The sequence below is a fragment of the Pseudophryne corroboree genome, chromosome 5, assembly GCF_028390025.1.
Source record: "Pseudophryne corroboree isolate aPseCor3 chromosome 5, aPseCor3.hap2, whole genome shotgun sequence".
Classification (NCBI taxonomy): Eukaryota; Metazoa; Chordata; class Amphibia; order Anura; family Myobatrachidae; genus Pseudophryne; species Pseudophryne corroboree.
Genome location: NC_086448.1, coordinates 413,200,663 through 413,222,305, shown reverse-complemented (window position 1 = coordinate 413,222,305; position 21,643 = coordinate 413,200,663). Strand labels below are relative to the sequence as shown.

Below are 21,643 nucleotides of genomic sequence, written 5' to 3'. Positions count from 1 at the left end.
ATCACACACCTCATTTAATTTCTCAGATTCAGGAAAACTACAGGTAGTTTTTCCTCACCGAACATAATACCCCTTTTTGGTGGTACTCGTATTATCAGAAATGTGTAAAACATTTTTCATTGCCTCAATCATGTAACGTGTGGCCCTACTGGAAGTCACATTTGTCTCTTCACCGTCGACACTGGAGTCAGTATCCGTGTCGGCGTCTATATCTGCCATCTGAGGTAACGGGCGCTTTAGAGCCCCTGACGGCCTATGAGACGTCTGGACAGGCACAAGCTGAGTAGCCGGCTGTCTCATGTCAACCACTGTCTTTTATACAGAGCTGACACTGTCACGTAATTCCTTCCAACAGTTCATCCACTCAGGTGTCGACCCCCTAGGGGGTGACATCACTATTACAGGCAATCTGCTCCGTCTCCACATCATTTTTCTCCTCATACATGTCGACACAAACGTACCGACACACAGCACACACACAGGGAATGCTCTGATAGAGGACAGGACCCCACTAGCCCTTTGGGGAGACAGAGGGAGAGTATGCCAGCACACACCAGAGCGCTATATATATACAGGGATAACCTTATATAAGTGTTTTTCCCCTTATAGCTGCTGTATTTTTAATACTGCGCGTAATTAGTGCCCCCCTCTCTTTTTTAACCCTTTCTGTAGTGTAGTAACTGCAGGGGAGAGCCAGGGAGCTTCCCTTCAACTGAGCTGTGAGAGAAAATGGCGCCAGTGTGCTGAGGAGATAAGGCCGCCGAGAAGGGGGCGGAGCCTATCTCCCGTTTTTGTGTGTATTCTGGCAGGGGTTAAATCCATCCATATAGCCCAGGAGCTATATGTGATGCATTTTTTTTGCCATCCAAGGTGTTTCTATTGCGTCTCAGGGCGCCCCCCCCCAGCGCCCTGCACCCTCAGTGACCGGAGTGTGAAGTGTGCTGAGAGCAATGGCGCACAGCTGCAGTGCTGTGCGCTACCTTGTTGAAGACAGGACGTCTTCTGCCGCCGATTTTCCGGACCTCTTCTGTCTTCTGGCTCTGTAAGGGGGCCGGCGGCGCGGCTCTGGGACCCATCCATGGCTGGGCCTGTGATCGGTCCCTCTGGAGCTAATGTCCAGTAGCCTAAGAAGCCCAATCCACTCTGCACGCAGGTGAGTTCGCTTCTTCTCCCCTTAGTCCCTCGATGCAGTGAGCCTGTTGCCAGCAGGACACACTGAAAATAAAAAACCTAACAAACTTTTTCACTAAGCAGCTCAGGAGAGCCACCTAGTGTGCACCCTTCTCGTTCGGGCACAAAAATCTAACTGAGGCTTGGAGGAGGGTCATAGGGGGAGGAGCCAGTGCACACCAGGTAGTCCTAAAGCTTTTACTTTTGTGCCCAGTCTCCTGCGGAGCCGCTATCCCCATGGTCCTTACGGAGTTCCCGGCATCAACTAGGACGTCAGAGAAATATCATATGAAGCGTTTGGGAATTGCAACTATTTTTAGAAACTGTTCCCTGTTTTAAAGGGCTCAATTGCAATTTGGACGAATTAACATAAGCATAAATAAGAGTGTCCATTTAAATACTTTGTTGAAAAGCCTTTGCAGACAATGACTGCCTGAAGTCTTGAACCAATGGACATCACCAAATGTTGGGTTTCCTTCTTTGCCAGGCCTGTACTGCAGTTGTCTTCAGATGTAGTTTGTGGGTCTTTCTGCATTTAGTTTGGTCTTCAGCAAATGAAGTGCATGTTCAGTCGGGTTGAGATCAGGTGAATGATTCAGCCATTGCAGAACATTCTACTACTACTTTGCCTTAAAAAAACACTCCTAAATTGCTTTTGCAGTACATTTTTCATCATTGTTCATCTGTATTGTGAAGTCCAGTCCAGTTAACTTTGCTAAATTTGGATATTTCTGAGCAGACAGTATATCCCTTTACACGTCAGAATTCATCTTGCTGCTTTATCTTCAGTCACAGGATCAATACTAGTGACCCAATGCCATTGGAAGACATGCACGCCCATACCATCAAACTGTCTCCACAGATAATGAGGTATGCTTCAGATCATGAGCCAATCCAAGCCGTCTACATACTATTTTCTTTCCACCATTTTGGTACAGGTTGATCTTCGTTTCATCTGTCCAAAGAATTCTGTTTCAGAACTGGGCTGGCTTTTTTAGATGTTTATTGGTAAAGTCTAATCAGGGCTTTCTATTCTTTAGACTTATGAATGGCTTGCATGTTTTAGTGAACCCTTTGTATTTGCGCTCGTGAAATCTTCTCTTTATTGTAGACTTGCATAATGGTATGCCTAACTCCTGGAGAGTGTCCTTCACTTGCATGGATGTTGTGAAGAGGTTTCTATTTGAAACATAGAATCCCTAATTCCTCCACCACTGTTGCCTTTGGTGTTGCCATGCTCACCAGTATGTTCTTTTTTTCTTCAGAATGTACCAAACTGTTAATTTGGCCTCTCCTAAGGCTCCCTCCATCTCGGATGGATTTGTTGTTGTAGCATTAGGATGGCCCGTTTAACTTGCATGGAGAGCTCCTTTGACACCATGTTGTGAGTTCACAGCAACAGCTTCCAAATCCAAATGTCACACTTGGAATCAACTGAAAACAGTTTGCCTGCTTAATTAAACAGTCATAATTGTTAACTTCTTCCTCCAATGTAGATGTGAATACCCTTAAATTAAAGCAGTTTGCACTTTTAAATATTCATTATATAACTTGAATAGGTTTTGGTAGACCGCTAAAACATTGTGCAAATTTTTATAATAATATACAGGTTGAGTATCCCATATCCAAATATTCCGAAAATAAGAATTTACTTACCGATAATTCTATTTCTCAGTCCGTAGTGGATGCTGGGAACTCAGAAAGGACCATGGGGGATAGCGGCTCCGCAGGAGACTGGGCACAAAAGTAAAAGCTTTAGGACTAGCTGGTGTGCACTGGCTCCTCCCCCTATGACCCTCCTCCAAGCCTCAGTTAGGATACTGTGCCCGGACGAGCGTACACAATAAGGAAGGATTTTGAATCCCGGGTAAGACTCATACCAGCCACACCAATCACACCGTACAACCTGTGATCTGAACCCAGTTAACAGCATGATAACAGAGGAGCCTCTGAAAAGATGGCTCACAACAATAATAACCCGATTTTTGTAACTATGTACAAGTATTGCAGACAATCCGCACTTGGGATGGGCGCCCAGCATCCACTACGGACTATGAGAAATAGAATTATCGGTAAGTAAATTCTTATTTTCTCTGACGTCCTAGTGGATGCTGGGAACTCCGAAAGGACCATGGGGATTATACCAAAGCTCCCAAACGGGCGGGAGAGTGCGGATGACTCTGCAGCACCGAATGAGAGAACTCCAGGTCCTCCTCAGCCAGGGTATCAAATTTGTAGAATTTAGCAAACGTGTTTGCCCCTGACCAAGTAGCTGCTCGGCAAAGTTGTAAAGCCGAGACCCCTCGGGCAGCCGCCCAAGATGAGCCCACTTTCCTTGTGGAATGGGCTTTTACAGATTTTGGCTGTGGCAGGCCTGCCACAGAATGTGCAAGCTGAATTGTACTACAAATCCAACGAGCCATAGTCTGCTTAGAAGCAGGAGCACCCAGCTTGTTGGGTGCATACAGGATAAACAGCGAGTCAGATTTTCTGACTCCAGCCGTCCTGGAAACATATATTTTCAGGGCCCTGACTACGTCCAGCAACTTGGAATCCTCCAAGTCCCTAGTAGCCGCAGGTACCACAATAGGCTGGTTTAAATGAAAAGCTGAAACCACCTTAGGGAGAAATTGAGGACGAGTCCTCAATTCTGCCCTGTCCGTATGAAAAATTAGGTAAGGGCTTTTATAGGATAAAGCCGCCAATTCTAAGACACGCCTGGCTGAAGCCAGGGCTAACAGCATTACCACTTTCCATGTGAGATATTTTAAGTCCACAGTGGTGAGTGGTTCAAACCAATGTGATTTTAGGAACCCCAAAACTACATTGAGATCCCAAGGTGCCACTGGAGGCACAAAAGGAGGCTGTATATGCAGTACCCCCTTGACAAACGTCTGAACTTCAGGGACTGAAGCTAGTTCTTTCTGGAAGAAAATCGACAGGGCCGAAATTTGAACCTTAGTGGACCCTAATTTTAGGCCCATAGACAGTCCTGTTTGCAGGAAATGCAGGAAACGACCCAGTTGAAATTCCTCTGTAGGGGCCTTCCTGGCCTCACACCACGCAACATATTTACGCCAAATACGGTGATAATGTTGCACAGTTACATCCTTCCTGGCTTTGATCAGGGTAGGGATGACTTCATCCGGAATGGCTTTTTCCTTCAGGATCCGGCGTTCAACCGCCATGCCGTCAAACGCAGCAGCGGTAAGTCTTGGAACAGACAGGGTCCCTGCTGGAGCAGGTCCTTTCTTAGAGGTAGAGGCCACGGGTCCTCCGTGAGCATCTCTTGAAGTTCCGGGTACCAAGTCCTTCTTGGCCAATCCGGAGCCACGAGTATAGATCTTACTCCTCTCCTTCTTATGATTCTCAGTACCTTGGGTATGAGAGGCAGAGGAGGGAACACATACACTGACTGGTACACAACCACGGTGTTACCAGAGCGTCCACAGCTATTGCCTGAGGGTCCCTTGACCTGGTGCAATATCTGTCTAGTTTTTTGTTGAGGCGGGACGCCATCATGTCCACCTTTGGTTTTTCCCAACGGTTCACAATCATGTGGAAGACTTCTGGGTGAAGTCCCCACTCCCCCGGGTGGAGGTCGTGTCTGCTGAGGAAGTCTGCTTCCCAGTTGTCCACTCCCGGAATGAACACTGCTGACAGTGCTATCACATGATTTTCCGCCCAGCGAAGAATCCTTGCAACTTCCGTCATTGCCCTCCTGCTTCTTGTGCCGCCCTGTCTGTTTACGTGGGTGACTGCCGTGATGTTGTCCGACTGGATCAACACCGGCTGACCCTGAAGCAGAGGCCTTGCTTGACTTAGGGCATTGTAAATGGCCCTTAGTTCCAGGATATTTATGTGAAATGACGTTTCCATGCTTGACCACAAGCCCTGGAAATTTCTTCCCTGTGTGACTGCTCCCCAGCCTCTCAGGCTGGCATCCGTGGTCACCAGGACCCAGTCCTGAATGCCGAATCTGCAGCCCTCTAGAAGATGAGCACTCTGCAACCACCACAGGAGAGACACCCTTGTCCTTGGAGACAGGGTTATCCGCTGATGCATCTGAAGATGCGATCCGGACCATTTGTCCAGCAGATCCCACTGAAAAGTTCTTGCGTGGAATCTGCCGAATGGAATCGCTTCGTAAGAAGCCACCATTTTTCCCAGGACCCTTGTGCATTGATGCACTGACACTTGGCCTGGTTTTAGGAGGTTCCTGACTAGCTCGGATAACTCCCTGGCTTTCTCCTCCGGGAGAAACACCTTTTTCTGGACTGTGTCCAGAATCATCCCTAGGAACAGCAGACGTGTCGTCGGAATCAGCTGCGATTTTGGAATATTTAGAATCCACCCGTGCTGTCGTAGTACTACTTGAGATAGTGCTACTCCGACCTCTAACTGTTCCCTGGACCTTGCCCTTATCAGGAGATCGTCCAAGTAAGGGATAATTAAGACGCCTTTTCTTCGAAGAAGAATCATCATTTCGGCCATTACCTTGGTAAAGACCCGGGGTGCCGTGGACAATCCAAACGGCAGCGTCTGAAACTGATAATGACAGTTCTGTACCACAAACCTGAGGTACCCTTGGTGAGAAGGGCAAATTGGGACATGGAGGTAAGCATCCTTGATGTCCAGAGACACCATATAGTCCCCTTCTTCCAGGTTCGCTATCACTGCTCTGAGTGACTCCATCTTGAATTTGAACCTTTGTATGTAAGTGTTCAAGGATTTCAGATTTAAAATAGGTCTCACTGAGCCGTCCGGCTTCGGTACCACAAACAGCGTGGAATAATACCCCTTTCCCTGTTGTAGGAGGGGTACCTTGATTATCACCTGCTGGGAATACAGCTTGTGAATGGCTTCCAATACCGCCTCCCTGTCGGAGGGAGACGTTGGTAAAGCAGACTTCAGGAACCGGCGAGGGGGAGACGTCTCGAATTCCAATTTGTACCCCTGAGATACTACCTGCAGGATCCAGGGGTCCACTTGCGAGTGAGCCCACTGCGCGCTGAAATTCTTGAGACGGGCCCCCACCGTGCCTGAGTCCGCTTGTAAGGCCCCAGCGTCATGCTGAGGACTTGGCAGAAGCGGGGGAGGGCTTCTGTTCCTGGGAAGAGGCTGCCTGCTGCAGTCTTTTTCCCCTTCCTCTGCCCCGGGGCAGATATGAGTGGCCTTTTGCCCGCTTGCCCTTATGGGGACGAAAGGACTGAGCCTGAAAAGACGGTGTCTTTTTCTGCTGAGAGGTGACCTGGGGTAAAAAGGTGGATTTCCCAGCCGTTGCCGTGGCCACCAGGTCCGATAGACCGACCCCAAATAACTCCTCCCCTTTATACGGCAATACTTCCATATGCCGTTTGGAATCCGCATCACCTGACCACTGTCGCGTCCATAACCCTCTTCTGGCAGAAATGGACAGCGCACTTACTCTTGATGCCAGAGTGCAAATATCCCTCTGTGCATCTCGCATATATAGAAATGCATCCTTTAAATGCTCTATAGTCAATAATATACTGTCCCTGTCCAGGGTATCAATATTTTCAGTCAGGGAATCCGACCAAGCCACCCCAGCACTGCACATCCAGGCTGAGGCGATTGCTGGTCGCAGTATAATACCAGTATGTGTGTATATACTTTTAAGGATATTTTCCAGCTTCCTATCAGCTGGTTCCTTGAGGGCGGCCGTATCAGGAGACGGTAACGCCACTTGTTTTGATAAGCGTGTGAGCGCCTTATCTACCCTAGGGGGTGTTTCCCAACGCGCCCTAACCTCTGGCGGGAAAGGGTATAATGCCAATAATTTTTTAGAAATTAGCAGTTTTTTATCGGGGGAAACCCACGCTTCATCACACACCTCATTTAATTCATCTGATTCAGGAAAAACTACGGGTAGTTTTTTCACACCCCACATAATACCCTTTTTTGTGGTACTTGTAGTATCAGAAATGTTCAAAACCTCCTTCATTGCCGTGATCATGTAACGTGTGGCCCTACTGGAAAATACGTTTGTTTCCTCACCGTCGACACTGGAGTCAGTGTCCGTGTCTGGGTCTGTGTCGACCATCTGAGGTAACGGGCGCTTTAGAGCCCCCGACGGTGTTTGAGACGCCTGTACAGGTAATAACTGATTTGCCGGCTGTCTCATGTCGTCAACAGTCTTTTGTAAAGTGCTGACGCTATCACGTAATTCCTTCCATAAGACCATCCAGTCAGGTGTCGACTCCCTAGGGGGTGACATCACTATTACAGGCAATTGCTCCGCCTCCATACCATTTTCCTCCTCATACATGTCGACACAACGTACCGACATACAGCACACACACAGGGAATGCTCTGATAGAGGACAGGACCCCACTAGCCCTTTGGGGAGACAGAGGGAGAGTTTGCCAGCACACACCAGAGCGCTATATATATATATATATATATATATATATATACACACAGGGATAACCTTATATAAGTGTTTTTCCCTTATATAGCTGCTGTATTGATTTATCTGCCAAATTAGTGCCCCCCCCTCTCTTGTTTTACCCTGTTTCTGTAGTGCAGGACTGCAGGGGAGAGTCAGGGAGCTTCCCTCCAACGGAGCTGTGAGGGAAAATGGCGCCAGTGTGCTGAGGAGATAGGCCGCCGAGAAGGGGGCGGAGCCTTTCTCCCGCTTTTTTAAGGAAAAACTGGCAGGGGTTAAATACATCCATATAGCCCAGGAGCTATATGTGATGTATTTTTTGCCATCTAAGGTATTTTTATTGCGTCTCATGGCGCCCCCCCCCAGCGCCCTGCACCCTCAGTGACCGGAGTGTGAAGTGTGCTGAGAGCAATGGCGCACAGCTGCGGTGCTGTGCGCTACCTTATTGAAGACAGGACGTCTTCTGCCGCCGATTTTCCGGACCTCTTCTGCTCTTCTTGTTCTGTAAGGGGGACGGCGGCGCGGCTCTGGGACCCATCCATGGCTGGGCCTGTGATCGTCCCTCTGGAGCTAATGTCCAGTAGCCTAAGAAGCCAAATCCACTCTGCACGCAGGTGAGTTCGCTTCTTCTCCCCTTAGTCCCTCGATGCAGTGAGCCTGTTGCCAGCAGGACTCACTGAAAATAAAAAACCTAATTTAAACTTTTACTCTAAGCAGCTCAGGAGAGCCACCTAGATTGCACCCTTCTCGTTCGGGCACAAAAATCTAACTGAGGCTTGGAGGAGGGTCATAGGGGGAGGAGCCAGTGCACACCAGCTAGTCCTAAAGCTTTTACTTTTGTGCCCAGTCTCCTGCGGAGCCGCTATCCCCCATGGTCCTTTCGGAGTTCCCAGCATCCACTAGGACGTCAGAGAAATACGGAATATTCCGAAATACGGACTTTTCCGAGTGAGAGTGAGATAGTGAAACCTTTGTTTTTTGATGGCTCAATGTACACAAACTTTGTTTAATACACAAAGTTATTAAAAATATGTATTAAATGACCTTCAGGCTGTGTGTATAAGGTGTATATGAAACATAAATGAATTGTGTGAATGTAGACACACTTTGTTTAATGCACAAAGTTATAAAAAAATATTGGCTAAAATGACCTTCAGGCTTTATGTATAAGGTGTATATGTAACATAAATGCATTCTATGCTTAGATTTAGGTCCCATCACCATGATCTCTCTTTATGGTATGCAATTATTCCAAAATACGTAAAAATCCGATATCCAAAATACCTCTGGTCCCAAGCATTTTGGATATATTAGTGGGGTTTGAAAGTTTGGGCACCCCAGGCAAAAAACAATTTTAAAGTGCAAAAAGAAGCCAAGGAAAGATGAAAAAAATCTCCAAATAGCATCAAATTACAGATTAGACATTCTTTTAACGTGTCAAAAAAAGTATGATTTTATTTCCATCATTTACACTTTCAAAAGAACAGAAAACACAAAATGGCGTCTGCATTGCCACATACACAACTTTTGTGTAAAACCCGGCCGCTTTGAAGGTCCATGAATCAGGACAGTTGGAAGGGTGTGCACTTATGTACATATTGCAATTTGTAAGTCTCACGATACTTTAATATTGTAACTATACATGTAAGGCGTATTCCCAAAAAATGTTGTGGACCCTGTGGTATGCACATAAAGCAAGCCTTATTTGGGATTGACACTTAATTGTATGGATATACAGTATAAGAGTGGCCCCCAGCACTTTCATTGTTTCTATCCCCCTAAGGAAGTTTGGCTTAGAGGCAACAAATAAAACGCACTGCGGTATTGCTCTGGACCCACACACTTCTGTTTTGGATATTTTTAACATAGGGGTATCACACTTTCTATTAGGTTTTGTATAGAAAATTAATCATCATCAAGTAAAGATACATTTCGGCTCTCTCAGACATAAAATGTTAATGGGGTAAAAGGTAAAGAATCGTTCAATGTGTCACTCTCACTCTAATCCCCTCATTCCTCTCACCCCTCTGTCCCACACACTCAGCCACCTCCTCCTGGAAGCACTGGCTATCAGCCCTTTCCAACAGGTCCAGTTGCATAAGGAATGCAGGTTGTGTGTTCTTCTGGTCATCCTCTAACTCTGGGGCTATAAAGGACACTTTAATGGTGATGGCATCCAGCAGGGTGAGTTACACCAGATGTCTTTAATCATTAGTGGTAGTGGCGGCTCTCGCAGTGCACATGCATGTCTCCAATCAAACCCTCACTGCGCATGTTACAGAAACATAGTTTAGTAGAATTATTCTGTAGATTGTTTTCTCTAAACAAGCAGTAACAATTCTTTAGTCAAAAGTGGTGTTAAATTCACAAAAGCGTCAATCTGTGTTTACCAATGTTTTAATCATTAAGTAATCGTCTTCAGGGCACCTGCTACAGAATACTGCTAAAATAAGGAAGGGGGGGGGGGGGGGCAATTGGGGGTGGTGACAAATTGTACTCTAATTTATTACATAGTTCGCTAGTTGCCTTTAACTTATTGCCAATTAAGATCTGCAGGCTAAATCGTTGGAATGGTGTTGGTTCCAGCATCTTGCAGGCTATTACATATGGGCTTGGATTTTAATAGATAAATTTAAATGCAAAAGAAAAAATACAAAATCATCACAACCTAAACACACAAAACAAAAAGTAGTATACGATTGTTAAAGGTTTACATACCTTTATTGTCTGCAGCAATAAAACCAAGGATGTTTTCATGACGCAGCATCACAGTTTGGTAGATTTCTGCCTCACGGAACCATGAACGTTCTTCTCTTGAAGAGAAAATCTTTACTGCCACTTCTTCTCCTCTCCACTTCCCACGCCACACTTCACCAAAGCGACCTTTGCCAATGCTCTCTTGCAAAACTATAGTCCTAGCAATCGTTCTTTGCACAAGTAAAGGTAGACCTTGGACAAATAAAAATAAATAAAAATAAATCAGTGACACTGTAAATAATCAGCTATTTCATGAAACGTATTCAGTTTATAAGCAAACTATGCTATTGCTAGCACAATAGGAAACACATAAGCTTTACCTGTTATGGGGGGTATTGATTCAACTGGGGCTATTCAGTTAGCCCCAATCCGACACTTATTGGGGATTATGTTTTGGGTGCCTCAGGCACGCGAACCATAATCCCCGATAAGCAGCCCTCAGAGCCGGCCATAACACATGGATCCAGATACTTATTCCAGATCACATGTGTTATAGAACGAAAACGGGACATTTTTCTCCTCAAAACAAGGGTTTTAATTGAATAGGACGATAAAAAATGGGATATTTTTGACTGATGGTTTTCAGGAGAAACATTATTGTGGCCAACTGAAAACCCCATAAAGTGTAAAAAATACAAAAACAATACAGGGGATAAGCAAAAAGGAAAGAGCAGGAAAAATAATGGACATAAACACACAAACAGAGTCAAAATTATATTTAAAAATAAATGTGGGAACAAGTGCTTCAGTATGGTAATGAAAATTAAGTTGCCTTTGTGCTTCATTTATAAAAGAGTTTAGCACTAGTGAGTCTTGTGACTACTGTACTACAAAAAAGTTTGGCATATCTGAAGCAAGTGCAAAGTTAATAGCAAAAAAAGAAATAAAAAAAAAAGTTACCAATTTTATTATATATTTTCAAGGTAATTTGACATCATGGCCCGAAAAACTAGATGTCCTGAAAAACATGAGGCAAAGTTATTTTTTCCTCTCTTGGGGGTATATGCAATTGCGGTCGAATTGCCGCAAATGTCGAAAAACGGGCCGTTTTCGACACAAAAAACGTGCCGAATTGGATTCGTCAATGCAATACAGTACTTTTCGTCAAAAAAACGGACGTTTGAAATTCGACTTTTTCAAATTCGACATTTAACAAATTCGACATGTCTGCACTGTTAAAAATGCGGCTTTTCGACAAAAGTATATTCAATTGAAGAATGTCAATTCGACAACAGTGCTTTTCGACAGTAAATTTGTCATTTTCAATCCGCCTCACTTGGCTGGCGGAATGTAATAAAAAAATTTAAAAACATGTTTTTTTTTGTTGTGTTTTTTTATTGCTAATAGCATATCTATTTATGTTAGAAGGGATTAGGTACTTGGTTTGTCTATTTAGGAGGCACAAGTATTATTTATATATTTTTTAAAATAATTATTATTATTTTTTAAATGGAATGGGCATAAACCAGAAAAAAAAAAAATGCGTGGGGTCCCCCCTCCTAAGCATAACCAGCCTCGGGCTCTTTGAGCCGGTCCTGGTTGCAAAAATACGGGGAGGGAAATGACAGGGGATCCCCTGTATTTTAACAACCAGCACCGGGCTCTGCGCCTGGTCCTGGTGCAAAAAATACGGGGACAAAATGAGTAGGTGTCCCCCGTATTTTTTGTACCAGCACCGGGCTCCACTAGCTGGACAGATAAGGCCACAGCCGGGGGACACTTTTATACCGCTCCCTGCCGCCGTGGCATTAAATACCCAACTAGTCACCCCTGGCCGGGGTACCCTGGAGGAGTGGGGACCCCTTCAATCAAGGGGTCCCCCCCCCAGCCACCCAAGGGCCAGGGATTAAGCCCGAGGCTGTCCCCCCCCATCCAAGGGCTGCGGATGGGGGGCTGATAGCCTTGTTGAAAATGAAAGAATATTGTTTTTTTGCAGAAGAACTACAAGTCCCAGCAAGCCTCCCCCGCAAGCTGGTACTTGGAGAACCACAAGTACCAGCATGCGGGGGGGGGGGGGGGCGCTGGTACCTGTAGTTCTTCTGAAGAAAAAAAAACCCAAATAAAAACAGGACACGCGCACAGAGAAAATACAACTTTATTTCACTCATGCCGACATACATACTTACCTATATTGACACGATGTTCGGTCCACTTTTCCAAGTAGAATCCATGGGGTGCCTGAAACGAAAAGATAATTATACTCACCTAAATCCAGTGTCCAGTGATATTTGTAATCCACGTACTTGGCAACAAAAAAAAAAAAAAAAGCATACCCGATCCACACGGACTGAAAGGGGTCCCATGTTTACACATGGGACCCCTTTCCCCGAATGCAGAGACCCCCCGTGACTGCTGTCACAGAGGGTCCCTTCAGGCAATCAGGGAGCGCCACGTCCTGGCACTCTCCTGATTCCCTATGCGTGTCTGAGCTGGCAGACAGCGAATCGCACAGCACCTCCATTAGTTTCAATGGTGGGAACTTTGCGGTCAGCGGTGGGGTTACCCGCGGTGGTGACCTCACCGCTGACCGCAAAGTTCCCACCATTGAAGATAATGGAGGGGGCTGTGCGATGCGCGTATGACAGCTCAGACGCGCATAGCCAATCAGGAGAGTGCCACAACGTGGCGCTCCCCCTGATTGGCTGAAGGGACCCTCTGTGACAGCAGTCACGGGTGGTCTCTGCATTCGGGGAAAGGGGTCCCATGTGTAAACATGGGACCCCTTTCAGTCCGTGTGGATCGGGTATGCGTTTTTTTTTTTTAGGAGAGTATAATTATCTTTTCTTTTCAGGCACCCCATGGATTCTACTTGGAGAAGTGGACCGAACATCGTGTCAACATAGGTAAGTATGTATGTGTGAAATACAGTTGTATTTTCACGGTGTGAGTGTCCTGTTTTTATTTGGGCATTTTTTTTGCAGAAGAACTACAGGTACCAGCGGGCCCGTTTCCCCCCCGCATGCTTGTACTTGTGGTTCTCCAAGTACCAGCTTGCGGGGGAGGCTTGCAGGGACTTGTAGTTCTTCTGCAAAAAAACAATATTCTTTCATTTTCAACAAGGCTATCCGCAGCCCTTGGATGGGGGGGTGGGGGGGCAGCCTCGGGCTTCACCCCTGGCCCTTGGGTGGCTGGGGGGGACCCCTTGATTGAAGGGGTCCCCACTCCTCCAGGGTACCCCGGCCAGGGGTAACTAGTTGGGTATTTAATGCCACGGCCGCAGGGAGCGGTATAAAAGTGTCCCCCGGCTGTGGCATTATCTGTCCAGCTAGTGGAGCCCGGTGCTGGTACAAAAAATACGGGGGACCCCTACTCTTTTTGTCCCCCGTATTTTTTGCACCAGGACCAGGCGCAGAGCCCGGTGCTGGTTGTTAAAATACGGGGGATCCCCTGTCAATTTCCCCCCCGTATTTTTGCAACCAGGCTGGTTATGCTTAGGAGGGGGGACCCCACACATTTTTTTCCCGTGTTTTTTAACCATTTCGGCACAGTCGGAAAAGTCGAATCCAGGACGCACTTTTCCGTCAATTCCTCCGTTTTTCAACAGCGGGACTGTCGAATCCGTTTTGTATTGAATATGTCGAATTCCGGCACCCCCCGGCCAGAATTCGACTGTCGAATTGTGTCGAATTTAAAAACGGTGGAATTCCATCCGGAATTCGACCGCAATTGCATATACCCCTTGGTGGTAAGCTGACTGTGGGGAGAAGAATGGTCCACATAATCCCTATCAGAGTTACCATTTACTTACAACTGGGGGACAATTGTGAAGATAATTGTGGTACCGGCCAGAGTAACCTGACATTACGGGGGGAATTCTATTGTTTTGTGGGTGCAGAAACGTAATGGCCGCCTACTGGAGCAATTCAAATGTTCCTCCCCTTGAGAGCGCATGCCAGATGTGTGCGTCCATTAGTATTAGGTTTAGCCATTATTTATTTATTTAACAGTTTCTTATATAGCGCAGCAAATTCCGTTGCGCTTTACAATTTGAAATAACAATAACAAACTGGGTGATAACAGTCATAGAGGTAGGAAGGCCCTGCTCGCAAGCTTACAATCTATAGGGAAATAGGCATATGTACACAAGGAAAGGTGCTATCTATTGCATAGAATGAGAAGACATGTGAGGATATGTGTGGACTGTACAGAGTGGATGTAATTTGATAGGAAGGTTTATGAAAGTTATGTGGGCGGTTCAGGAATTTGATACGCTTGCCTAAAGAGGTGAGTTTTGAGGGAACGCTTGAAGGTTTGGAGACTAGAGGAGAGTCTTATTGTGCGTGGTAGGGCATTCCACAGGGTGGGTGCAGCCCGATGAAAGTCCTGCAGTCGTGAGTGGGAGCGATTAATGAGTGTGGATGAGAGACGCAGGTCTTGTGAAGAGCGCAGAGGTCGGGTTGGGAGATATTTTGTGATAAGCGAAGTGATGTACATTGGTGTAGTTTGGTTAATGGCCTTGTGTGTGAGTAAAAGTATTTTATATCGAATGCGGTAGAGTACAGGTAACCAATGGAGGGACTGACAGAGTGGATCTGCAGACGATGAACGTCTAGCGAGGAAGATAAGCCTCGCCGCTGCATTCAGAATGGATTGTAGTGGTGAGAGTCTTGTTTTGGGAAGACCAGTTAGGAGACTATTGCAATAATCAATGCGGGAGATAATGAGAGCGTGGATTAGAGTTTTAGCAGTGTCTTGTGTAAGGTATGGTCGTATTTTGGATATGTTTTTTAGATGCATGTAACATGATCTTGAGACAGATTGAATGTGGGGAACAAAGGACAGATCAGAGTCAAGGATGACACCTAGGCAGCGAGCTTGTGGGGTAGGGTAGATAGTAGAGTTTTCAACAGTGATAGAGATATCAGGTTGGTACCTACTATTGGCCGGTGGAAATATAATTAACGGTCTTTGAAATATTAAGTTTGAGGTGGCGAGATGTCATCCAGGATGAGATGGCAGAAAGGCATTCAGTGACACGGTCCAGTACAGATAGGGACAAGTCAGGGGAGGATAGGTAGATTTGAGTATCATCTGCGTACAGATGATACTGAAAACCAAAAGAGCTGATTAGTTTACCAAGAGATGAGGTAGAGATAGAGAAAAGCAGAGGACCCAAGACTGAGCCTTGCGGTACTCCAACTGAAAGAGGTAGCGAAGAGGAGGTAGATTCAGAGAAGCGAACACTGAAGGAGCGATTAGATAGGTACGATAGGAACCAAGAAAGGGCTGTGTCTTTAAGACCTAGGGATTGTAGTGTCTGTATGAGAAGAGAGTGGTCTACAGTGTCAAATGCAGCAGATAGCTCTAGAAGAATAAGTAGCGAGTAGTGGCCTTTAGACTTCGTAGTGACCAAATCATTAACCACTTTAGTCAGTGCTGTCTCTGTGGAATGTTGGGAACGGAAGCCTGACTGAAGTGGGTCCAACAAAGTGTATGAGTTAAGAAAGTGTGTGAGTCGAGTGTAGCCATGCTAAGTGCCTAAACAACTGCAGATTTATCAAACATTTCAGCTGGCACCTCAGAAGGCTGTAAGCTGAAATGTCAGTCCCACCCCACTCGCTGCGTGTGTGCCCGAATGGAGCAACAATTGAATTGCTCTGTCATAAAATCCATCAAGTGGCAGCAGAGGGGGAAAAAAATTAATCGCCCCTAATCCATTTTTAAGGTGAATCTAACATGTAGAAAAGTTGTAATATGAGGTATACGTACCTTTTGCTCCATCTTTCTTTCTATTTCCTCAGAACATTTCAGACATAGCAAAAACTTCTCAGAAATGTATCTGGTACATTACCAATGCGTTGAAATGTAAAATTGCATACCATTGGAAATCCCAAACAGTCCCCTCTATGGCAGCTATTTTAGCGACTATTTGGGACACTTATCATATGGAATTCCTATCTAGTACTGTAGATAACGCGTCTTCCTTCACTAAATCCTGGGCTCCCTGGTTGGCACCATAAAGCACCTCCTACTCTGACATTCAGCCTATGAAAAAGTTTAATGCTCAGTTGAAACCGGTCTAATCTAATTGTCTATATTCATTCTGTGACAACCTGTATGTATTTCCATCTGATTGCTTCTTCAATGTTATTATGAGTATTTCTGCACTATTTCCCCTTTCCTCCCCCTATTCCTATTTTTCTCCTCCCTCCAAATGTTTATACTTTGTATTGTATTTCGCCAAAAATCTTAATAAACAGTCTTTGTAAAAAAAAATAAAAAAAAATGAAAAAGTTGTAAATATAAGTCACCAAAATGTTAAATATGACCACGTCCATTATGTAGTTGAGCATAGAGATAGATTACCTGAGCCAGATCCTGAGGTGGTCATATCGTATATTAAATCTTTCAGTGTTGTTCCCTCGGATATAAAGGGCCGATCCAGTGAAGGATCTTCCTCATTAGGAACACGATGATGGATAACTGTGCGGTTGTGGCATATGTACATAATTAGCATCAGTAAGATACATATAAAACAAACCGGACCAGCAATAATCGCCGCCAATTCCACTGGGGTAAAAATGGCAACAGGCTTTGGTGATGGAACTGTATAAATAAAAAATAGGAAAAACACATTTTATCATCACACAAAAAAAATCTGTAACATTGGATATAATCAACAAAAACTATATGTGCATTTTAGCATGTAAAACAAACTATACAAATCTACCTACAATGTTATTACACACTAAATCAACACAATTTCAAACGGACAGTTTCAGATAATAATGGAATTTGGTATAATAAATGCTGCCATAGGTGTAAAGAAAACCCCCAAATCTTAGGCTATGTACACTGGTTCTGAAGTTATATGCCTTCATGGTACAATTTTGCAATTAACTTTTTTTTTTTTTTTTTATTGCACTTGCCCAACTCTAGCCCAGTTAGGCGAGCTGCAAGGTCTCATTTTAAACCTCTTTTTCCAGGCTTTCATTTGATATATAACAGCAGTAAAATCACAATTTACATTTTTTCCAACAGACATTTTTTTTTTTTTTTTCATTTTTGAAAGAAAAAAAAAAAAAAAACAACACCACAAAAATTGTTCATAAGGTTAAGAAATCTTACGTTTTATTTTGGAATCATGATGGGAACACCTGCTACAAGAGGTTTTACTTTGGACTGTTAAAATTTTGAAAGTGAGAACCGTCTAGGCCTGTTCATAACTGTTAATCTTCTTAAACAATCCAATTGATGTATATTATATGTACAATGACAGTATGTTAATACTAAAAATAAGGAGATTTATGGTAGACTTACCATGGTTAAATATCTTTCTGCGAGGTACACTGGATTCCACAGGGAATACATTGGGGTGTAGAGTTGGATCTTGATCCGAGGCACCAACAGGCTAAAAGCTTTGACTGTTCCCAGGATTCACGGCACCGCCTCCTCTATAATCCTGCTTCCGGGCACTGGGGCTCAGTTTCGTTAACCAGTCCAATGCAGGTAAAAGACGGCAGATGTTAGTCACCTAGAACCACATTCTCACGACAGGAGAAGGGACCAGCGGCTAATGCCATACAAACCCAAAGAAGCTAAGTGCATCAGATTTAACCATGGTAAATCTACCATAAATCTCCTTTTCTGCAGTGGGGTACACTGGGATTAAACAGGGAATACATCGGGGATGTCCTAAAGCAGTTCCTTATGGGAGGGGACGCACCGTAGCGGGCACAAGAACCCGGCGTTCAAAGGAAGCATCCTGGGAGGAGGAAGTATCAAAGGCATAGAACCTAAATGAACATGTTCACAGAGGACCACGCAGCCGCCTTGCACAATTGTTCAGCGGACGCGCCATAGCGGGCCACCCAAAAAGGTCCAACAGACCGAGTAGAATGGTCTTTGATAGCAGCAGGAGCTAGAGTCCAGCCTGCGCATAAGCTTGTGCAATCACCATTCTAATCCATCTGGCCAAGGTTTGCTTATTCGCAGGCCAGCCACGTTTGTGAAAACCGAAAAGAACAAAGGAGTATCTGACCTCCGGATAGAGGCAGTCCTCTCCACAGAAACGGAGGCCCGTACCACATCCAAAGACCGTTCTTTGGAAAACAAACCAGAAGAGATAAAAGCCGGAACCACAATCTCTTGGTTAAGATGAAAAGAAGATACCACTTTAGGTAGATAACCGGGGCGAGTTCGAAGAACTGGCCGGTCACGGTCATAAATCAAAAAGGGTGGACGACAGGACAAAGCGCCTAAGTCCAACACCCTCCAAGCAGAGGCAATACCCAGCAGAAACACAACCTTAAGCGTAAGGCAGTTAAGGTCCACAGACTCAAGAGGTCCAAATGGAGACTCTTGTAGGGCATTTAAGACAGACAGATCCCATGGAGTCACAGGAGGGACATAGGGAGGCTGAATCCGTAAAACACCATGGGTGAAAGTATGAACATCAGCAATAGACGCAATTTTTCTCTGAAACCACACCGACAAGGCAGATATATGAACCTTAAGGGAGGCCAGGCGAAAACCTAAAACTAGGCCTTGTTGCAGAAAAGGCAAAAGCCTGGAAGTTCTGAACGAATAGGCATCATAACTCTTAGCAGCACACCATGTGAAGTAAGAGTTCCAGACCCTGTAATAAATCCGTGCAGAAGCTGGATTGCAGGCCTTCAACATAGTTTGAATAACCGCCTCAGAGAATCCTTTGGCCCTCAGGAGTGAAGCTTCAAGAGCCACGCCGTCAAAGCCAGTCTGGCCAGGTCCGGATAGACACAAGTACCCTGAACGAGGAGGTCTGGGCGTTGAAGTAGAAGAGGACGCTCTATTGATAGACCCTGCAGGTCTGAGAACCAATGCAGTCGGGGCCACGCTGGAGCGACTAGAAGTAGTATTCCTCCTTCTTGCTTGAACTTCCGTAGTACCCTGGGCAGGAGTGACACTGGAGGGAACACGTATGGCAACCCAAAGTTCCATGGAATTGCCAGTGCATCCACGAACACTGCTTGAGGATCACTTGTCCGTGATCCGAAGACCGGAACATTGTGATTGTGTCGAGACGCCATCGGGTCTACATCTGGTAGACCCCACTTGTCCACTAGGAGTTGAAAAAGACTTCAGGATGAAGACTCCACTCTCTGGTGTGAACGTCCTTACAACTGAGGAAATCCGCTTCCTAGTTGAGGACTCCGGGAATGAACACTGCCGATATTGCTGGCAGTTGGCGTTCTGCCCAACGGAGGATTTTTGACACTTCCATCATTGCCCTACAGCTTCGAGTGACGCCTTGATGATTTATGTACGCCACCGTGGTGGCGTTGTCTGATTGTACTTAAACAGCCCTGTTCTGTATCAGAGGCAGGGCAAGCGTCAACACATTGAACACTGCCCGCAATTCCAGAATGTTTAATCGGGACAAGATATTCCAACCTGGTCCACCGACCCTGGAGACAGTGTTACTACAACACCGCGCCCCAACCCCGCAGATTGGCGTCCGTTGTCAGGAGGACCCAGTTGGAGATCCAGAATGGACAGCCCCTGCTCAACTGTTGGTCCTGTAGCCACCAGCTCAGTAATGGACAAACCTCCGGAGTGAAGGAGATCATTTGAGACCTGTTCTAATGGGGCAGGCCGTAAAACTTGGAAAGGAATAACCTCTGCAGAGGGCGGGAATGAAATTGAGCGTACTCTACCATGTCGAAAGCAGACACCATGAGGCCTAGTACTTGCATCGCCGAGTGTATCGACACTCGTGGGCGAGAGAGCAAGTATCTGATCCTGTCCTGAAGCTTCAGGACTCTCTCTGGAGACAGGAACAATCTCTGGCTGTGTGTGTCTAGCAGTGCCCCCAGAGGCACCATGCTCCAAGCAGGGACCAGAGAGGACATTTTCCAGTTGATGAGCTATCTGTGGGCCTGTAGGAATTAGACCGTCAGTTCCAGATGACTGAGTAGAACATCTTGGGAGTTCGCCAGGATCAGCAAGTCGTCCAGATATGGCAGGATCCTGACTCCCTGACGGCGGAGAAGGGCCGTCAACACAGCCATGACCTTGGTGAAAATCCGAGGGGCCATGTCCAGTCCAAATGGCATAGCCTGGAACGGATAATGGAGGTTGCCAATAGCAAAGCGCAGATATTGTTGATGCGAGACGGCAATAGGTATATGCAGGAAAGCATCCTGTATGTCCAGGGATACCATATAGTCTTCGGGTTCCATGGCCAGTACAATAGAGCGTAGAGTTTTCATACGGAATGTGGACACTCTCACAAATTTGTTCAATGCTTTGAGGTTGAGTATAGGCCGGAAGGACCCATTTGGCTTCAGAACTAGAAACAGGGTCTAATAGTATCCCCTGCCTCTCTGGGACAGAGGTACCGGCACTAACACTCCTGTGTCCAGGAGGGATTACACAACAAAGTATAGAACTTGCACTTTCAACGGATCCTACGGGATAACGGTCAAGCAGAACTGGCGAGGGGGACTGCTCTTGAAAGATTACGTACCCGTGAGAGATAACTTCCCGTACCCAGGTGTCCGAAGTGGTCTTTAACCAGGCCTGGGCGAACTGCAGAAGTCAGCCTCCCACCCTAGGGTCCCCCAGGGGTAGGCCCGCCCCGTCATGCTTGTTTTGTTTGGAAGCAGGCTGATGGGTGGCCCAGGATTGTTTAGGTTTGGGCTTAGTGGATTTGGAAGTACGAACCTGTCTCGGGTATACCTGACCCTTTGCTTTCCCTGTAGGTCGAAAGGAACGAAAAGTGGTACTCTTTGCATTCGGTGCAGAAGGATTAGTATTTGGGAGAAACGCAGTCTTAGCAGTTGCCAAGTCAGTCACAATCTTATTCAGATCCTCCCCAAAAAGGAGGTCTCCCTTACAAGGGAGCACCTACAAGGTCTTTTTGGAGTCTAGATCCACCTTCCAGGACCTCAACCACAGAATTCGGCGAGCCAGCATAGACGCAGTAGACGCCTTGGCCGACATTACACCTGTCTCAGAGGACGCCTCCTGAATATAGTGGGAGGCTGTGATAATACGAGACAGATATGGTCTGGCAGTGTAAGAAATATCCTGAGGTAGCTCATCCTCAATTGCCTGAACCCAAGCTTCAATTCCTTTCGCGGCCCAGGAGGCTGCTATAGTGGGTCTATGTACAGCACCGGTAAGAGAGTAAATAGACTTCAGGAATCCCTCCACAAGCTTATCCGTCGGTTCCTTCAGTGAGGTGACAGTGATGACAGGCAGAGTAGATGACACCATTAGACGGGTGACATGAGAGTCCACCGGCGGTGGAGTTTCCCACTTGTTACTCAACTCCGCAGGGATAGGATAACGAGCTAGCATCTTTTTAGACAGGGAAAATGTATT

The 21,643-nt window shown here is 45.9% G+C and overlaps 1 protein-coding gene across 3 annotated transcripts in view; it reads right to left on the bottom strand.

Annotated features, from left to right (window-relative positions):
* The window catches only part of TGFBR1 (transforming growth factor beta receptor 1), a 175,515-nt gene that overhangs the window by 82,298 nt on the left and 71,574 nt on the right, over positions 1 to 21,643 (bottom strand). For all 3 annotated transcript variants that reach the window (XM_063922772.1, XM_063922773.1, XM_063922774.1), the window contains exons 3-4: positions 16,643 to 16,882; positions 10,298 to 10,528 (exon numbers count right to left, since the gene is read on the bottom strand). In XM_063922772.1, the coding sequence (XP_063778842.1) occupies positions 10,298 to 10,528; positions 16,643 to 16,882 (471 nt within the window). The remainder of the gene's footprint in view (positions 1 to 10,297; positions 10,529 to 16,642; positions 16,883 to 21,643) is intronic.